We start from the raw sequence: 21,388 nt of genomic DNA on the forward strand, positions 1-21,388 counted from the left end.
AAGTAGACCACATCATCTTATACATGAATTCTCTGGTATAACAGTAGCAGATACTTAAAGTGGTGATTAATTCATCAAAAAGAAATAAGACTTCAATTAGCAAGATTCAATATTCAATGTTTTCAGTGAGGTATCAAGCAATTTCTGGTACTTTTTAGTTAAACAGAACAACATACAAGAGAAAGGAGAAAAATAAATAAATAAAACAAAACTCATTAGAACTCATGGTTCTCTCAAAAAGAAAGAGTAAATAAAAAAAAAGAAGAATTCTGGTAGCTTCTGAGGCCCGATAGCCTCACCCACAGCATATACTTAAAATGTCTTTGAATAATCACTTAGTTTACAAAATTTAGTTTTAAAGAAAAGCAAAAGAAACAAAAGTAAAAAAAAAACCAAAGCAAAACCAAAAATAAAAAATAAAAAGCAAAAGATTCGCTAAGCACCCTTTTGTGCTCTTAAAGAACTTAAAGGTGCAGTCAATTCCAGGTCTTTTCAGTGCCTTTCAAAAGTCAAAACAAAAACAAAAAAACCCAAAAATTAATAAAAAAAAAAATAGTTGAGGTAGGCCAGAAAACTAGGCCATGTACTTCAGTGCTTTTGCCTGTAGAAGGAAATGCTTGTTAAATTATAAGGTATTTAAGCTGCTAGAGTTTGGGGTATGCCACATTGTTTTAACTGGTTCCCCAATTCTCTGCATGCCAAAGTGGCAGGGGTTTCTGAATTGTCATTGATCTTTCTAATGCTGTCATAATGTTCTTTATGGTAGAAAATGTGGAGTTCTGTAGCATCAGTTTTGTCTGTGCCACTGATTTTCAATAAAGGCTGATTTAATTGATGAACCACAACATTCAGCTGATGCTGCTTAGCAAATGCTACAATTGTATCATTTCCTCCCCACTTTCCAAATTTCTTTAATTCATCAACATATTCTTCAAAAGGGGAGTCATTTACTATAAAAGACTCAAACTCTTGTCTATGGTTAATCATATAAGAAGCAGCTTCTTGTCTGTGTCTGAGATGATTTCTACAGTGACCTTCTAGCTGGTCTGCTAAAGCCCTAAAAAGGCAATTTCCGTCTCCTGATACTTTACGAAGACTGAGTCCCAAAGCATTTAACTGATCAGTGGGATTCTTAAATGGGAACTTCCTGTTTCCTCTGAACTTTCTTTGCTCTTTAACAGTTGCTATCGTTAGGGTTTTTACCTCTTTAGCGTCTACCTCAGGTCTATCTGAAATCTCTTCACCTATGAATGGTGCAGGCTTTATATGAGAGCAATGAATCCATGAGTCTTTTTCACCAATTTTAATGGCGGTAGGAGTTGTCAATAATACCTGAAAAGGTCCTTCCCAGGCAGGTTGAGTTCCACTGGTTCTCTGAAAATTCTTTACATATATTTTATCTCCTGGGTTGAAGTTATGCAATGAAAAGTCTAATGGTCCTGCCTGGACCACAGCTCCTGCCTCATGGAGTTCACGTAGCCTGGTCTGTAATTCCTGTATATAGGAAGCAACAGAAGTATCACCTCCCACCAGTGATGTATAAACTGGGGAAAAAGTTTTAGCTTGGATAGGAGGGTGACCAAAAAGCATTTCATAAGGAGATATATGAAGTTCTCCTCTTGGTCTACTTCGTAGATAGAATAATGCCAATGGTAGAACATCAGGCCATTTCAAATGGGTTTCAGTACATAATTTGCCAATCATACTCTTAAGCTCTTTATTCATACGTTCGACTTGGCCTGAACTTTGTGGATGGTAGGGCGTGTGGAATTTTGGAGTCACTCCCAAGAAAGAGTAGATTTGGGATAAAATCGAATCAGTGAAATGTGTGCCTTTGTCAGAATCGATGCGGGCTGGTGGGCCAAAACGAGGTACTATCTCTTTAAGAAGAATTTTGGCAACAAAGGCAGCTGTGGCTCGGGGGCTGGGAAAGGCCTCCACCCACCGAGTGAGCTGATCAACTATAACAAGGCAAAATTTATAATGTCCTGCTTTTGGCATAGTAATATAATCAATTTGTAAGTGCTCAAAAGGTGTATATGCTAGAGGACGCCCTCCATAAGCTTTGACCTTAAAAGCATACTGATTATAAGACTGACATGTGGAGCAGCCCGAGCAGATTCGAGATGCTGTATTAGTCACACCTGGTGCTATCCAGGTTCTCTTAATAGAGTCTACAATGCCTTGTGTACCAAAATGGCCTTTTCTGTGAACAGAGAGGCATACCTGGTGGTAGAATTTCCGGGGAAGAAATGGCTTACCTTCCGGAGACACCCAGATGCCATTGATCTGTTTCGCCTTAAATTTCTTTTTCCACTTTTCTACTTCAGAATCGTCATAGGTTAGGTTGGAAGGAATATCCTCAGAAGGTGAAAGGTTAAATACATGTTCAGGAGCTTCTAATGCAGCAAGCTTGGCTGCAGAATCGGCTCGTGCATTTCCCTTTGAAACAGGATCACTATTCCCTGTGTGGGCAGGGCAATGTACAACGGCTAGGGAAGAAGGCAGTTTTAGGGCATCTAAGAGGTCCTTGATAAGGTCCCCATTGGCAATAGCCTTGCCCGAGGATGTTAGAAAGCCTCGTTGACGCCAAATCATACCAATAAAGTGGCATATGCCAAAGCCATATTTCGAGTCAGTAAAAATGGTGGCACTCTTATCTTTAGCTATATTACAGGCCTGTGTAAGAGCCACAAGTTCAGCAGCCTGTGCACTAAAATGGGAAGGCAGAGAAGCTGCCCAGAGGGTGTCATAATCAGAAACTACAGCAGCTCCAGTAAAACGGGTTCCCTCTCTCATAAATGAGGAACCATCTGTATAGAGGACAAGATCAGGATTTTCTAAAGGTGTATCAAAAAGATCATCACGGGGTTTTTCAGCCATATCAACTAAAGAAGCACAGTCATGCAACGGTTCCCCCGAGAATGGTAAATTAGGGAGTAGTGTTGCTGGATTAAGAACTGTGCAGCGTTTTAAAGTGATATTCTCATTACCTAACAGGGTTATTTCATACTTAGCCAGCCTTTGATCTGAAAAGGCTTGTGTCCTGTGACGTAGTAAGAGAGCCTCCACTTCGTGAGGGCATTGCACAGTTAGAGGGTTACCTAGGACCAAATCAGAGGCTTTTTCTACCAAAAGCGCTGTGGCCGCCACTGCTCTAAGGCAAGGTGGCGCTCCAGCCGCTACAGGGTCCAGCTGAATTGAATAGTAGGCTATAGGACGTTGGTTAGGCCCCAGTGACTGAGTCAGGACTCCAGAAGCCACCCCCCTTTGTTCATGCACAAAGAGAGTGAAAGGCTTACTATAATCTGGCAGTCCTAGGGCAGGTGCTGATAACAAGGCCCGTTTTAATTCTTTTATGGCTGAGAGATGCTGGGGATCCAACTGTAAACTGTCTGGAACAGAACTTTTTGTAAGAGCTATGAGGGGTTTAGTAATTTCACCAAAAGAGGGTATCCATTGTCTACAGTACCCAGCTGCTCCCAGAATGGCTCTCAACTGCCTCTTAGTAGTGGGGGCAGAGAGTTGTTGAATGGCCTGGACTCTCTTAGAAGAGACAGAGCGAGTTCCAGCAGCCAAAATAAATCCTAAATATTCTACCTGGGGCAAACACCATTGTACCTTTGTCTTGGAAACCTTGTGTCCTCTCTTGTGCAGCTCCAGCAGTAAGTGACGGCTATCTTCCTGACAAATTTCAGCATTAGGAGAGGCCAAAAGTAAGTCATCTACATATTGTACTAGTGTGGAGCCCTTAAAGGTAATAGAGGCCAGATCCTGCTGTAAAATTTGGGAAAATAATGTGGGACTGTCTACAAATCCCTGTGGGAGTCTAGTCCAGGTCCACTGTCTATTTTTCCAGGTAAAAGCAAATAAATATTGGAAGTCCTCATGTACTGGTATGGAGAAAAAGGCAGAGCAAAGGTCTACCACTGTGAAACATGTAGATTCATAGGGAATTGAGGAAATTATCATAGCCGGATTTGCGACTATAGAATGTCTAGGAATAACATAATTATTAATCGCTCTAAGATCTTGCACAAAGCGATAAACAGGTTTACCATCTGGCCCAGGCTTGGGTTTTTTAACTGGCAAAATGGGAGTATTGCATGGAGAGTGATGACATGGAATAATAATACCCTGGCTTTTCAAAGCCTCAATTATAGGGGTGATCCCTTCTATTGCTTCCCTAGACAATGGATACTGTGGAATGGAGGGGGGTGGTCCCCCCTTAACTTTAAAGGTAACAGGCATGGCAGACTTAAGGAGCCCCACCTCATTAGGGGATGAGGCCCATAAAGACTCAGGAATGTCAGAGGGGATTTTGGATACCTCCCCTGCTGTTCCTTGAGCTTCTGTAAGTAAAATTGGTAATAAATGAACAGTATCCTCTGGCAATTGTAAGGAGACAGCCCCATCTGGAGCACAAGATATGGTTGCTCTAAGCTTGCAAAGGAGATCACGACCTAATAAATTTACAGGGGCATCAGGCATGAGTAAAAATGAATGTTCTACTGTTAAGGGCCCCATAGATACCATGCGAGGATTCAATTTTGCCACTCTCTGGCTCTTTCCTGAGACTCCCACTACATTCAAATATCCTACAGGTCTACACCCAGCATCTGGTTTGCTTACTAATACTGATTTAGAGGCTCCTGTGTCTAGCAGACAATCATAATAAGTCTCCCCCACTTTTAAGGTGACATGTGGTTCATTACTCTGGGGAGGTGAATGGACTGGCACAAGTGCATTCAAAAAATCCGGATCTGGGAATATATGGCTTTCATTATCTATGTTCCATTCCTCCCCAAGACACCATCATTCCTGTGTCCTCTTCTGAGGGGGGTCTTGGTTACCATTATTCTGGTACTGCCTTTCTGTATTCCTCCAAAAAGATCTATTTCTATTTTGATTTCGCCTGTAATTAGAATTAGAATTTCTTCTCCAAGTCCTACATTCTCTCAATTCATGCCCCTCCTTACGACAGTAACAACACACCTTAGTGTCCTTGCTCCGGTATCCACATGGCTGACTAGTAATCGCTGGTGCCAGAATGCTCTGTTTAGGGTGATCTGGATCTTCCTCACGTGAGTCAAAGACATAATTTGCAAGTTCCTTAATTCTATCTACTGAGAGATTTCTCCAGTCTGGACATTGTTTCAGAAAGTATCTGCGTATTTCTGGCAGTGAATTATAAACAAATGTGTTGAGAATGATACAGGAATCTCTTAAATCTACTGGATCCAATCTGGTGTACTGTCTAGCGGCCTCACAAAGTCTATCATAAAATCTGTTTGGTCTTTCATTAGCCTCCTGAGGTAGGCTTAAAAATTTCTGCCAGTTTTCTGGTTTTCTAGAGCAAGATTCCATTCCCTTCAGAAGTGTTTCTCTGGCATCTTTTAATCTTTGGAAATCCCTATCATCATTATAATTCCACTCTGGATCCTTTAGAGGCCATTCCACATCGGCCTTACCTTTCGCAACAAGGGCATTTCCTGCTGAGATAACATCTGTAATCTCAGTTGGGGACAGTAAAGTTTCCAAAAGGCAAGTAACATCAGCCCAACTGGGTTGATATGCATTAAATATAGTCCTTAACTGTGAAATTACAGTGTTAGGATTTTTCTCAAAACTAGGGATGATTGATTTCCATGCGCTCAAGTCACTTGGTCTAAAGGGGCTATATTTTCTGACTTGAATTGGCACTCCCTTCTTACTATGTTCTATAGCTTCCTGCAGAGGGAGTAGTTTCTGCTGATCTGATTCTGAACTTGGATCATCTCTAGTAGAAACAGCCATTTTGAGGTCTCTCTCCATATGTGAGAATTTCATTTCGAGGTCTCTCTCCATATGTGAGAATTTCCCCCATATCATAACAATGATAATAACAAAAACAATGATAATAACAAAAACAAAAAAAAACCAAAAAAAAATAAAATCCTTAGTCGTATGAACTATGGATGTGGTATTAAAAGGTATTTCAATTGCAGGCATAAAATTTCTACTTATATTAAACGTATTTTCCCAAAGATTCTCACGTATACTATTATACAAAAAACTTTTTGCTGCCTGAATGAGGAAAAAACCAATAATGTTATGAAGGACCATTGAGTAAACTATTCCTCTAAGTCGGGATGTTATGCTGTCCCAATACATTCCGATGAGAAAAATCAAAGGGATAGTAGAATATTCGAGCATCTTGCCCTTTAAACTGGGCTGGCTTTTCTGTTTAAAGCAAGACTCTTAGAGGCTTAAAGTCTTTAAGGGAGATTAGACAAAGGGAAAGTCCGTGGGGGGGGGGTAATTTGGAAAATCCACCGAATTGGCCGGCTTATGGCCAAACTAGGGAGGGTGGGAGGGTCCTTAAGGTCCCTTCGGGGTCGCCAAAACTGTGAGATTTAAAATTGGATATTAGATCATAAATCTCCCCTACTTAACCTTTCCCTTAATTTATCTCCCAAACTAGTAAATGGAAGCAGGTTTTGGTTTTCTAGATAGACCTTTTTATTTATAGTTATGATAGTCACAAGGTGATGTTGGTTAGAAGGATAGGAAAGTAGAAACACAATACAAATCGTCTTAAGTCTAAGCTTAGTCTATATTCCTTATAACAACTCACCAAACCGACAAGGCCACCAACCGACAAGGCCACCAACCGACAAGGCCACCTTTGGAGAGAGAGAGTCCGTGCCGCGCCGTCAGGAGTCCCGCCAAGCAGGCAAAAAGGCCTCTCTCCTTTTCACCACCCCGGAAGTCAAAAAAAACCCCGGCAGGCAGTCTGACATGCGCAGCAGGCGCACTGTACCTGGCAGGCAGTCTGACATGCGCAGCAGGCGGACTGTACCCGGCAGGCAGTCTGACATGCGCAGCAGGCGGACTGTTCATCTCCTCCCCAAAAGGGTGGTCCTTGAAAAACTGGCGTCTTTCAGTTATCCTAACCGACTGTTAAAAACTTTCATATTTTACCACAGGTATGAGATGTCAGAAGAATGATATTGAAGTACTTGGCAGGGAATGACAATAGGTATCGTATCTGTTGCCCTGCCCAGAATACCAGGTTACTAAGGGTAGACTCCAGTATTCTTACTTCTTCTTAAAAATGTCCCACAAATCTATGAACCTTTCTTCGATGGTTTAGCTCATGCACTACTACAAGAAATTGGAGATTTGCCCTGTTATTCCTTCTCTCCCCTTCTCTTGGCCTCTTCTAATCTATTCTTTATTCTTCATGTCATTTCTTTGGATATCTCAGTTATTATAACAATTTATATTGTCTTGTATTCATTTATTTCATATTTCTCTTTATCTCCATACTAATGAACTACAATATCTGCCTCTGATATGTTAGGAGTAATAATACATACAACATAAATAATATGCATTGGCACTGGAAGTGTGCTAGAAAATTGAATTGTTTGTTTTCCCTTTGATGCAGGGATATCAGAACTAGGAATAAACAAATGTGCTAAAATATTGATGGCATTGCTTTTTGTGACAATAAACCACTAGTAAGAAACTATCAGACTAATCAGTAAATGACTGTACAAATGTATAATGATATATAACTAGACCTTAAGAAATAACAGATGTGAGGAATTCAATGAAATTTGAGAAAACTTGTTTGTGCTATATATTTTGTATTTACTTAGTGCTGTTTATGTTGTGATTATCCCCCCCCCCCGAATAGAATGCAAGATACTTGAGGGTAGATACCATTTGATTTTTGTCCCCAGCAACAAACACAGTGGCTAGGGCATGGCACGGACTAGTTAAATGCTTCTCGAATTGAATTGAACTGATGCTTAAGAAAGTAAACAGAATCAAGAGAATAATAAACATAGTAACCAAAATAATGCAAAGGAAAAAAGGCTAGAAGACTACAGGACTTAGATCAATTCAATAACCAATAGGATCTTGAGGATTTAGGATGACATATACCTCTATCGTTTAGTAGAGAGATAGTAGACTACAGATATAGAATAATGAACGGATTATCAGGATCAATTAATCATTTTTTTCTATCTTAATAGTGTTTTATTTTTTCCAGTTCCATGTAAAGATAGTTTTCAACATTTGTTTTTATAACATTTTGAGTTCCAAATTTTTCTCCCTCTTTTCTTCCCTCCACCCTCTTCAAGACAGAAAAATATAGGTTATATGTGTACAATCATATGAAATATATTTCTGCATTTGTCATGTTGTGGATGAATCAGAACAAAAGGGAAAAACCTCAAAAAACAAAACAAAAAGTAGAAATAGTATGTTTCAATGTGAATTCAAATTCTATGGTTCTTTTTTCTGGATGTGGAGAACATTTCCCATTATGAGTCCTTTGGAATTCTCTCAGATCATTGTATTGCTCAAAAGAGCTAAGATTGTCACAGTTGATCTTCACACAATGTTGCTGTTATTGTGTACAATGTTCTCCTGGTTCTGCTCACTTAACTCAGCATAAGGCCACTTAAATTTTTCCAGGTTTTTTTCTGAAATCTGCCAGCTCATAATTTCTTTTTCTTTTTCTTTTTTTTTTTTAGTGAGGCAATTGGGGTTAAGTGACTTGCCCAGGGTCACACAGCTAGTAAGTGTCAAGTGTCTGAGGCTGGATTTGAACTCAGGTACTCCTGACTCCAGGGCTGGTGCTCTATCCACTGTACCACCTAGCTGCCCCAGCTCATAATTTCTTATAGGATAATAGTATTCCATTACATTCATATATCACAACTTGTTCAGCCATTCCTCAATTGATGGACATCCCCTCAATTTCCAATTCTTTGCCACCACAAAGAGAGCTGTTATAAATATTTTTATACATGTGAGTCCTTTCCCTTTTTTATGATCTCTGGGATATAGATGTACTAATGGTATTACTTGCTCAAAGTGTATGAACAGTTTTATAGCCCTGTGGGCATAGTTCCAAATTGTTCTCCAGAATGGTTGGATCAGTTCACAACTCCACCAGCAATGCATTAGCATTCCAATTTTTTCACAGCTTCTCTAACATTTATTATTTTCTTTTTTGTCATATTAGCTCATCTGATAGGTGTGATGTGGTACCTCAGGGTTGTTTTAATTTGCATTTCTCTAATCAAAAGAGATTTAGAGCATTTTTTTTCAAATGAAAATACACAGATTTTATTTCTTCATCTGAAAACTGCCTGTTCATATCCATTGACCATTTCTCAATTGGGGAATGACTTGTATTCTTATGAATTTGATTTAGTTCTCTACATATTTTAGAAATGAGGCCTTTATCAGAAATACTGGCTGCAAAAATTGTTTCTCAGCTTTCTGCTTTCCTTCTAATCTTGGCTGCATTGCTTCTGTTTCTATAAAACCTTTTTTAATTTAATATAATCAAAATGATCCATCTTGCATTTCATAATATTCTCTATTTCTTGTTTGGTCATAAATTCTTCTCCTCTCCATAGATATGAAGGGTATTCTTTCCTCACCTAATTTACCTATGGTATCACCCTTTATGTCTAAATCATTTACCCATTTTGAACTTATTTTGGTACAAGGTGTAAGATGTTGGTCTATGCCTAGTTTCTGCCATGCTATCTTCCAGTTTTCCCAGCAGCTTTTGTCAAATAGTGAGTTCTTATACAAGAAGCTAGAGCCTTTGGGTTTATCAAACAGTAAATTACTCTAATAAGTTATTAACTTGTCTCCTGTACTTAACCTATTCTAATGATCCACCACTCTATTTCATAGCCCATGCCAAATAGTTTTGGTGACTGCTACTGTATGATATAGTTTTAGATTTGATATTCTTGACAAAGAACAAAAGGTTCTTCCAGATGAATTTTGTTACAATTTTTCTAGCTCTATAAAATAATTTGAGGTAGTCTGATTGGTAGGGCACTGAATGGGTAAAGTAGTTTAGGTAGAATTGTCATTTTTATTATATTAGCTTGGCCTATGCATAAGCAATTGATATTTTGTCCAATTGTTTAGATATGATTTTATTTGTGTGAAGTGTTTTGTAATTGTGTGCATATAGTTCCTGGGTTTGTCTTGGCAGGTAGAGTCCCCCAAATTTTATATTGTCTACAGTTATTTTAAATGGAATTTCTCCTTCTATCTCTTTCTTCTGAGTTTTGTTGGCCATGTATAAAATACTGATGATTTATATTGATTTATTTTATTTCTTGCAACTTTGCTAAAGTTGTTGATATTTTCAAGTAGTTTTTAGTTGATTCTCTAGGATTCTCTGAGTATACAATCATATCATCTTCAAAGAGTGGTTTTGTTTCCTCCTTGCCTATTCTAATTCCTTTTTATTCTCTTATTGCTAGAAACATTTCTAGTACAATATTGAATAATAGAGGTGATAATGGGCATCCCTGTTTTGCCCCTGATCTTACTGGGAAGGCCTCTAACTTATCTTCATTACATAAAATGCTTGCTCATGGTTTTAGGTAGATACTGCTTATCATTTTTGGTAAAGTTCCATGTATTCCTATGCTCTCCAGTGTTTTTAATAGAAATGAGTGCTGGTTTTTTTTTTGTTTTTTTTTTTTTTTTTGTCAAAAGCTTTTTCAATGTCGAGTGAGGTAATTATATGATTTGGGTTATTGTTTTTGGTTTTGTTTTTTGGTGAGGCAACTGCCATCAAGCGACTTGCCCAGGGTCACACAACTAGTAAGTATCAAGTGTCTGAGGCAGGATTTGAGCCCAGGTCCTCCTGAATCCAGGGCCGGTGCTCCATCCACTTTGCCACCTGGCTGCCCCCGATTTTGGTTATTTTTTATATTGATATGGTCAATTATGTTGATAGTTTTCCTAATGTTGAACTAGCCCTTCATTCCTCATATAAATTTCACTTGGTCACATGTGAGAATTGGAATGGCACCCCTTGCTGGGAAAGAGATTTTCACCTGGGACCTCAGCTTGGCAAGGGCAGAGATCCTGGCTCCCTTAGATAGCTAGATGAAGGCACCTTGGCCTCTTTCTCTCTGATCACTAGATTCTAATGCAACTTAATAAAATGCGTGAAAGTCTAAACTCTTGCTAAAGCTTCTAATTTAAGGTGACCACTCATTAGATTTTAGACATTCTAGGGAAAAGGACCTCACTTGCTCCTTCCTCCTCCCAGAAGCCTCCTCTCCGATAGAAACCAGGGCCATCCACATACACACAGCTCCAAGCTAATTGGCAAGTAGCTCTGATTGACAAGTCCCACAGGTGGTTCTATAGATGTAACTTCTGGATACCGGTTAACTTCTGGGCACTAAAGCCGCATGGTATCTAAATCACATGCTTTCTCCTCATGGCAGAGCTTCCCTGTAATCTCTTTCCCAGCAGGGGGTGCCATTCAAATTCTCATACACAGTATATTATCCTGGTGATAAATTGCTGTAATCTCCAGGCTAATAGTTTATTTAAAATTTTTGCATTAGAGAAATTGGTCTACATTTTTCTTTCTCTTTTTTGGCTCTGCCTGGTTTAGGTATCAACATCATATCTGTGTCATAAAAGGAATTTTGGGACAGCAGATGCACCAGACCCAAAATGGCAGCCAGCAGGAAGATGAGGAAGGAGCTAGAAGAAATCCACAAGTGTGGGATGAAAAACTTCCATAACATCCAGGTTGATGAAAATAATTTATTGACTTGGCAAGAGCTCATTGTTCCTAACAACCCTCCTTATGACAAGGGATCCTTCAGAATTGAAATCAACATCCCAGGAGAGTATCCATTCAAACCCCGTAAGACCAAATTGAAAACAAAGATTGGCAACCCTAACATTAATGAAAAAGGGCAGGTCTGTCTACCAGTCATTAGTGCTGAAAACTGGAAGACAGAAACCAAAAGTGACCAAGTTATCCAGTCCCTCATGGAACTGGTGAATGACCCCCAGCTTGAGCACCCCTTTAGGGATGACCTAGGGGAAGAGTACTCTAAGGACCGTAAAAAATTTTGTAAGAACACTGAAGAGTTTACAAAGAAATATGGGGAAAAGTGACCCTTGGACTAAATCTTCTATGATTGATTCCAACCAGGGTGAGCAGAGACCCCAAGCAGTGCATTTCCAAAACCCCACAACCAGGACTCTTTACAAAATTGACAGGGGCCACCTCCCAGTATTAACTTGTGGCAGTTATGAACTTCCTACCATTTTCTTAATCAAAAGTGGTCTAGGTAAACCTGTAAATAAAGGATTAAAAATTTACAATGTTCTAGTTCTGATTTTTTTGTTTTAAAAATCACTGCTTTGATCTACAAATGAAATAAAATAAAATAAATAAAAGGAATTTAGTACAACTCTAGCTCCATGACATTTAAATTGTTTCTTTCTGGCTGCTTACAGTATTTTCTCCTTCACCTGATAATTCTGGAATTTGGCTACAATATTCCTTGGAGTTTTCCTTTTGGGCTCTCTTTCAGGAGGTGATTGGTGGATTCTTTCAATGACTATTTTATCCTCTGATTCTAGAATATCAGGGAAGTTCTCCTCAATAATTTCCTGGAATATGGTGTTTAGACTTTTTTTTTTTTGATCATGGCTTTCAGGTAGTCCAATAATTCTTAAATCATCTCTTCTAGATCTATTTTGCAAGTCAGTTGTCTTTCTGATGGGGTATTTAACATTTCCTTAATTCTTTTTATTTGGTTTGAATGATTGCTGTTGTGTCATGGAGCCATTAGCTTGGAGCTACCCAATTCTAATTTTTAAGGCATTATTTTCTTCAGTAAGCTTTTGCACCTCCTTTTCCATTTGGACAAGATTACTCTTGAAGGACTTGATTTCTTATGTTCATTTCTTTCCCCATCTGGCCAATTGTGTTTCTCCAGTCAATTTTTGTCCTTTTCTAAACTGTTGACTATTTTTTTCATAATTTTCTTTTATAACTCTGATTTTTTTCATGTCTTTTTCCATTTTTCTTCCATTACTCTCATTTGATTTTTACAATCTTTTTTTAGTTCTTTCAAGAAGGCTTTTTGGTCTTGAGACCAATTCATCTTTCTCCTTTAGTATTCAAATGCAGCCATTTTAATGATATTGTCCTAATCTGAGATTGTGTTTAGGTCTTCCCTGTCACCAAAGTTAAGGGTGCTTTTCTGTTTCCTACTCATATTTTAGACTTTTTTTTAATTTTAAAGTTGAGGTCTGCTCCTGGGGTATAGGGGCCACTATTGCAAGCTTTTTGTGCTGGGGATTGGGACCTGGTCACTTGCTTTCTGCTGTGAGGCCTCTGTGGCTTGCAGATTCCTCACTGCCTCGGGCTTGTTCCCTATGCTTTCTCCTTATGCTGGTATGGCTTTTCCTGATCACACCTGTCCTGTGGGTAGTTCTATAGCTTACAAATTCCCCTCTCAGCTGTGGCTAGTGGGTCTCACAACTGGCTCCCTCTACCACCAGCCTGCTGAGCCAGGACCAAGGGGCTTCAGCTGCTGATCTGTGCCATAGCCAAGAACTTCCTGCTGACAATCAATCAATCAAACAATCAATTAGCAAGCATTTATCAAACACCCTCAATGTAGCAGTAACTCTGCTATATGTTGCAGAAACAAGCCCCCCACACAAAAACACACAAAAAAGAAACAATCCCTACACTTGCCAAGCTCATGTTTATATGTACGTTTGCATTTGTATGTATAAATGCATGTACATATGTATATAGAAAATCAATGCAAATAAAGGTATTAGGGAAGGAGGGTATAGCAATTGGGGAGATTTGAAAATGCATTATATATAAGGTAGTGAATGAAGAAGAAATCCTCAAGATTACCAAAGCAACACTGGTAAAATATTTGTATTCAAAGATAAACCTTTGCTGAAAGAGGAAACAAAGCCAATAAAGAGTCTTTTAACAGTCTCAAAAGCATACTGAAATATGGACAAAAGATACATTCAACAAGTTAATTGTGAGTGAGATTTTCCCCACTCCTTAAATATGAGATTCAATTGTGATATTAATCAGTATAATAGACTACAATTGGTGATTTACTCAAAATTAAGTGGTTTTTTAATTTCTTAAGTTAATAATACTATAGGATAGAGCACAGATATTATGTAATTATTCTTTAGGTACTCTAATATATTCCTTAGTGGCTTAAGCCAATGAAGTAATGTATTTTCAGGTATCAATGAATTGTAAACTTGCTCTTGTTTTGGATAACCAAGTCCCTTTCACTGTATTCATTGTGGTACACTGTGTTTAACCAAGTCCCTACAGATAGTATCTTCTAAGCTGAAGGGATCAATCAGCATTAGAGATCATGAGCAACCAGGACACCTTGTCATGTATATGGATATTTAATCCTCAGACTGATGTCCTAGATGGCCAACCAATCAGCTGAAAGGACATGACCTTTGTATCTAGAGTAGATGTTCTCTCTATCCATTAACAGTTGAAGGAACATCTGTAAGAATCCTAGAACATCTATTGAATTCATAAGCTGTACCATTTGACTTTGTTATGTAGATGCAATGGGAGGAGTTATGTCTTAAAATAGTAAGGTATATAAGCATTGAAGCCTCATAGGTGTATAAAAGTCTGAGACCTGGTACTGCTCAGGGTCTTTCAAGTCCTACCCTTATCTGAGACCGGCTTTATTGTGAGATAGGCCCTCTCTCAATAAACTTATTTTCTACACCTTGGAGACGTTGTTTTTCTTTTCTTTGTTGAACTTTTAAATTTTTGCAATATTATCTTTCCTCTGTGGATGAACAGGACAAACTATTGAGTGACTATAAATCTCATCCAGAAAGTTTTTGATGTCTTAGGACCTGATCAATCAACACAAGTAAATTTATTTGCAAACTGAATCATTGAGGGAAACTCTCTATTGGTAATGGAACCATTCTCATTAGTTCTTTGCAGTGATAAAAATCATACCTCTGGACCAAACAAACCACTCTGTTCAAGAAGCTTCAGTGGCTCCCTATTGCCTCTAGGTTAAAATACAAATTTTTCTCTTTGGCCTGTAAAGCACTTTAAAAAAAACTCCAATCAATTTTGCACACTGATTTTGAATTACTTTCCTATTCTCCTCACGCATCTCACAAATTCATTATAATAAGGGAAAGTGCCTCTGGAGCACTGCCTCTGGAGTTAGAGGACTTGAGTTCAAATCCTGCCTCCAAAGCTTTCTACTTGTGTGACAATGGGTAAGTCTTTGACTTTTACTATCTATGTGACTTTGGAAAATTCACTTGACTTCCCTGAACCTCAGTTTCCTTATCTGTAAAATAAGAGTGAGGCAAGTGTCTATATGATCTCTTCTAGTTCTAGTTCTATTATCTTCTGTTGTAGTCAGACAAGCCTATTTGCTACTCTCTCTCTACAGCTTTGAATCCAGCCTCCATGCCTTTGAAAGATTAAGACCATACTGAGAATGAGTTCCCTCCTTTATGATTGCTGCCTGAAATTCCTACTTTTATCAGAACTCAGGTCAAGTGTAATTTCCTACTATATGCTTTTGTCAGATTATCCCAGCTAGTAATGTCCCAACAAAATTCCTCTATAAATATTTCATATGTATTTTATATTTATTCATCTCTGCACCTGTTTTCTTCCACTAGAATGTACTGTAAGTTGCCTGAGGCTTTGGACCATTTCATTTTTTTTCTTATAGCCTCAGCACAATATCTGGCATATAGTATGTGCTAAATATATGTTTGTTCAATTGAATTTAGTTGAATTTTGATTGCTTAGAGCTTTGAAAGCCAGAATAAAATGTTTGAGTTTTTTGAATTAGATAAGTAGAGTTATTGAATATTTATAAGCAGAAGAATAATGTGACCAGTTCATTCCTTCCAAAGGTTACCTACCTTGCATGTGTTTCATATATAGTTTTCTCTATTATAATGAACGTTCTTTCAAGCCAGGGATTATTATAATTTCATCCTGTAATGCCTATTCCATAATACTGTGCCCTGCACACAGGAAGCACTTAATAAATGCTTCTTAATTGATATTTCATTAGCTATAATAATGTATTCAAATGGAACAGTGGAGATAGGGAAAACCATTTAAGAGATTTTGAAGTACATGGAAGACACCAAAAAGGGAAGACATTGTTTGAATAGTTTTGTTTTGTTTTGTTTTGTTGGTAAGGCAGTTGGGGTTAAATGACTTGCCCAGGGCCACACAGCTAGTAAGTGTGTAAAGTGTCTGAGGTGGGATTTGAACTCAGGTCCTCCTGAATCCACGGCCGGTGCTCTATCCACTGCGCCACCTACCTGCCCCAGACATTGTTTGAATAGTAAAGATGATGTCTTAAGTCTATTAATGAGGGGCAGCTAGGTGGCGCAGTGGATAGAGCACTGGCCCTGGAGTCAGGAGGACCTGAGTTCAAATCCAGCCTCAGACACTTAACATGTACAAGCTGTGTGACCCTGGGCAAGTCACTTAACCCCAATTGCCTCGCCAAAAAAAAAAAAAAGTCTATTAATGGTAAAGGAAGAAAAAAATAATATTTTGTCAAGCTTTCAGATTTGCACAGAATAAAGAAATTACTAAAAATTAGATTTCTTTGTAAGATTAATTTTATCTCCAGAGTAGCAAATATGAATTAAGTAATTAGAGTTAATCACACATACAAGAACAAGTTGTTGTTTGGTTATGTCAAATACTCTGTGACCCTATTTAGGATGTTGTTGGCAAAGACACCAAATTGGTTTGCCATTGGAGAACCAAGGGCTCCTGCCCTTTGCTGAGAAAGCATGAGATGATGTTTCTGAGGTTTCTAAGGGCAAATTGGCATCCTGGAATTTCATGGATCTCCTTTAAGTCATGTCAATCAATGGACTTGAATGCCACCAGCCAGTTAGCTTGGAGCTGTGTGTGTGAGGACCGCCCAGTTTCCTGTTCCACAGAGAGCTTCTGGTTTGAACTGACAGGCATTCAGTCTCTTGGGAAGTGTGAGCAACTAGGTGAAGGAGCTCTCTCGTTCACTCTCTCTCTCTCTTTCTCTCTCTCTCTCTCTCTCTCTCTCTCTCTCTCTCTCTCTCTGTCTCTCTCGTAGGTCTGAGCTAGGGTCTTGTTTTTTCCATTCTTTCAGAGACATGTGCTTTCCCTCTCTCTTTATTAACTTCTAATATACTTTAATAAATACTTAAAAGCCTAAACTGTTGCTGAATTTATAAGTAAATCCTAACTAGTTTCTCCCCCACACTGGGGGGCAGGTAAGGACACACACACACACATTAGATTTTAAATGTCACACCATTTCCTTTTCTAACTCGTTTTACAGATGAGGAAACTGAAGAAAATACAGTTAAGTGACTTGCCTAAGATCACACAGCTACTAAGTTTTTGAGATTATATTTGAACTCAGAAATATGAGTCTTTCTGATGGCAGACTGACACTCTCTCTATTTTATCATCTTGCTGCCCCCTTTAGAGGAAAGGAAAATTAAGATCAGCTCCAGTAAGGATGGAGGGTCAGGAGAAACTTTAAGTTCTATTAAGAACTTACAATGTCCTAAGTATTTCTTCCAATTCAAAGTTATCATATATAAACAAAATATAGAGTAGCCTCCAATGAGAGAATAAAGGTTGAAAGAACTGCCACATAAGGCAAAATAGATCTAGTGATGGGCAAATGTTTTCTTGATTTTCCTTCGAATCCTAGAAACATTATGAAATTTGGTGACTAATTTTTCCCCAGGGTTGCTAGACTGGAAGATCAAGAGAATGACATAAATATAAGCTTCTATATTTCAATAGGATGTTTGATAAATTATCTCATGATAAATCTGTGGGTAGGAAGAAATAGGTACTAAAGGTCAGTGGAGTTAAGGGATTTCAGAATAAGTCAATGACTGGCTTATAAAAACTATTGATGAATTGAATGACTTGAATTTTGAGGAGAGTCTATAGTGGAGTAGCACCAGAATCTGTGTTCAAAATGTTTATCAATTTGTATAAAAGCATTCATAGAAATGTTATAAAATCCTAAGATGATGATAAGTTTGAAGAACTAGCTAATATGTTGCATGGCTAAATCAATATGCAAAAAAGATCTTGACAGACGAAAAGGATGTCCTAAATGTAATAGTGTCTGATATGTAATTGCATGTATATATATACACACATATACATATAAATATATAGGTATACATATAAATATACATACACATATAAATGTACACATATACATATGTGGGGACCAATTTTTAATTGGGGAGTGCTAGCAAAGCAGCTTGCCGCAATATTGGGGCAAGGAAGGAGACTGGCAGCCTCCCTCAAAACAGAACAAGATTTATTTCAACAAGAATGAACTTAAAAAAAAAAAAAACATAAACAGGATCAGTAGGATCAAGGTAAAGGAAATAAAATGGGGAAAGGGAAATTATACAACCTGAAAAAATACCACTGCCCAGGAATCAGCTAAAAATACGCAGCAGAACGCCTGTTGCTTTTCCAGCTTCCACCTAGAATGCCCAATTCTCCTTCCCCAAACCTAGAAACACCTCACACCACCCCAGCCAATGGGATGGCCGCTCTGACAGTCACATGACTGCCCTCACTAGGCTTCCAATCATTATAATTTTGCCAGGCCCATGTAGGTGTCAGTGAGTGGTGATGACGTGAGGTACCAGAGCCCTGGCATGGATAAAACCAGTGGGTGGAGCACCATACACTTTGCGGAGTCCCAGGCCAGTGCGCGCTGAGGCATAAAAACCCCAAATAACAATTAATTCTTTACACATATATGTATGTGTAAATTCTTTCACTTAAGTTCAAAAATAATTTGAATAGGTTTAAGGTATAGGAGAGGCATACACTTCTGTGTGTGATGGTGTGGGAATGGTTGGTTGGATGGATGTGTGTGTGTGTTTGTGTGTGTGTGAGGTAGGGGGGTTAGTGGACATTAGCTCAATGCAATTCAAAAGTATGACACAGACTGATAATGCACCATAGTCTAGGCTAATTGTAATATACATATTCAAAATAAGTAACCAGATAATTCTGCTTTACTTGCCCCATCCATTCAACATCAATCAACAAGTATTTATTTGGCACATACTATTTGCTAGGCACTATGGTAGACACTGGGAACACAGAGATAAAAAGGAAAAAAATCCTGCCTTCAGAAACTTATGTAGTGCCACAATTTAGAAAAGATATTGACAGAGTAGAGCTTGTCCAGAATTTGGAAATCAGGGTAGTTGAGGGAGCTAGAAACGTAAGGAGCTATAGAGATTTTTTTCTTGGAAAGAGAAGACAAAATCTTAAGTTCAAAAATGGAAGGAACCTTAAAGGTAATCTAAACCAATGCCTTTATTTTATGGAGGAAGAAACTGAGGCCCCAGGAAGTGAAGTAACTTCCACACAGGCATGTTTGCTCTTCCTTTGGGGGAATAAAATAAGTTTATTATAACAGAAAGAGAGAGAGTATATAGTAAGATGTAGAAAGGTCAGAAAGGATAATGGTTAAAAGATTAAGGATGTAAAAGGGTAAAGGAGAAAAGGATTTGGCATTAGGAGGTTACTGATGACAGCAGTTTCAGTAAAATTATGAGGTCAAAAGCCAGATTTCAAGAGACAGAGCAGAAAGTGAATAGTGAAGTAGAGCCAATGAGGTTCAGACTTTTCTTTGTAAGTGAGATAAGAAAGGGAAAATAATATCTTTCTATGGGTAACATGCTAAGTTCTAAAAAATTCTTTGCCTAATTATCTTAATTGATTGCCACAGCTACCTATATTAATGCAGGTAAAATAAACATTAATATTTCTACTTTGGAGATGGGAAAAATATAGAGAGTTGAAATGACTCACTTAGATCACAAAATTATAAGACATATTTTTGTTACTGTTTTGTTATTCAGAATAGTAGAATATGTGTATACACACACACACACATATATATATATATATATACATACATACATACACACACGTATGTGTATGTGTGTTTGTATATTGTTTGGTCTAAAATTCTAGCTGTGATGTATAAAATCTAATGAGTGGTCACCTTAAATTAGAAATGTATAGCACCAATCTTTGGACATTAAGTATTTATTAAAGTATATTAGGGATTAGTAAAGAGAAACATGTGGATAAAGAATGAAATCTGTCTACCTTCCCTATTCTGCCTGCCCCTCCTGTCAAGCCAAAGTCCAGAAACCAAAAAGAACTTGCTTCCCCATGGCTTCTCCCAGAAGCCCCCTGTCAAACAGGAAGCAGTGCCATCCACACACACACAGCTCCAAGCTAATTGGCTGGTAGCACTGGTTGACATGACCCACAGGTGATAGGCAAGATTTCCTGATGCCAATATGACCTTCAAAACCCCGGAAATGTCACTTTTGGACGCTAAGTTACATGGTTTCTTTTCGGGCCAGAGCTCACAATGTCCTTCCCAGCAAGGAGTGTCATTCCAATTCTCACAGTATACATATATACTTGTGTGTATATACATACACACACACACACACACACACACACACACACACATATATATACATATATATATATATATATATATATGTTGTATTTAGGGTGCTCAGGTATGACAGTATGACTAGCACCTTGGGTGTGAAGGTTTGAGAAGCCCTTTTATTGGCTACTCATCCACTTTGGGTGTCTACCTTCACTCAACTCTCACCTGGGGATCAAAGAAGTTGTAGCATACACAGTTGCCATATCCTGGTAAACTCTCTCAACAGAGGGCCTAAACCAGGTTGAGGGTAATAGGCCTCAAACCTGTCAATGAGTTTGGGGAATGTCTAGCCAAAGCATGTAAGGACTTGCAGGGCAGAATGGGTAGATGAGAACAATTTGTTCCAGTGGCCATGAAAACAGTGTTGTGGAACTCTTAGAACTTGATCAGGCATCAAAGATACCAAAGTCATCTATCATCTTCTGGGCCATCTCCAGTTATCTTGACTTTTGCCCTGCCTCTGGACTTTCATTACTTAAGAAGAAAGAGTGAGGCCAATGACTTTACACCATTTAATTGCAAGTATAACATTTGGTAATTCTCAAACACTTTGGGAATCAGTTTTCTTGTCCATCAAATTAATTTTTACTGTGTGTCCTCTGATTCAGAGTACCAAAGTCCTCTGATAGAGTACCAAACACAAATGATAGACCCATGAAGACTCATCTTCCTGAGTTCAAATATGGCCTCAGACACATACTAGCTATGTGACCCTGGGCAATTTACTTAACTGGCAAATACTTAACGAGAATTCCTCCAGAAAAAAAAATTAAGTTCACATGACACAATTTTAAGTTGATTCTGCATTACTTTTGCTCTCCTTTCTTAAGTACATACAATAAAAATACAATAAATCAAGCCTAGATTTTTAGCATTTACCAATTCCTGAGGTATAATGATGACTCAAAAATTTTAATAGACACTCACCAGCTGGTCAGAGCTGACTCCAGCACAATCCTGGGATTAAATAATAGATAACACTTGATTTTAGA

At 38.3% G+C, this 21,388-nt stretch overlaps 1 protein-coding gene across 2 annotated transcripts; it reads left to right on the forward strand.

Annotated features, from left to right (window-relative positions):
- The first annotated feature begins 11,511 nt into the window (after positions 1–11,511).
- LOC122740558 (ubiquitin-conjugating enzyme E2 L3-like) lies at positions 11,512–11,964 on the forward strand. 2 transcript variants are annotated; one of them, XM_043982918.1, is made up of 2 exons: positions 11,512–11,539; positions 11,636–11,964. In XM_043982918.1, the coding sequence occupies exons 1-2, from the start codon at positions 11,512–11,514 to the stop codon at positions 11,962–11,964; spliced, it is 357 nt and encodes a 118-aa protein (XP_043838853.1). The 2 variants fall into 2 exon arrangements, with proteins under 2 accessions (XP_043838853.1, XP_043838845.1); XM_043982910.1 differs by having other exon boundaries at positions 11,512–11,964.
- Positions 11,965–21,388: the final 9,424 nt, after the last annotated feature.

This window comes from Dromiciops gliroides, chromosome 1, assembly GCF_019393635.1.
Source record: "Dromiciops gliroides isolate mDroGli1 chromosome 1, mDroGli1.pri, whole genome shotgun sequence".
Classification (NCBI taxonomy): domain Eukaryota; kingdom Metazoa; phylum Chordata; class Mammalia; order Microbiotheria; family Microbiotheriidae; genus Dromiciops; species Dromiciops gliroides.

Bases quoted from the DNA above. Each gene is read 5' to 3' on its own strand.
- LOC122740558 (XM_043982910.1), top strand. From the start codon at position 11,512: ATGGCAGCCAGCAGGAAGATGAGGAAGGAGCTAGAAGAAATCCACAAG.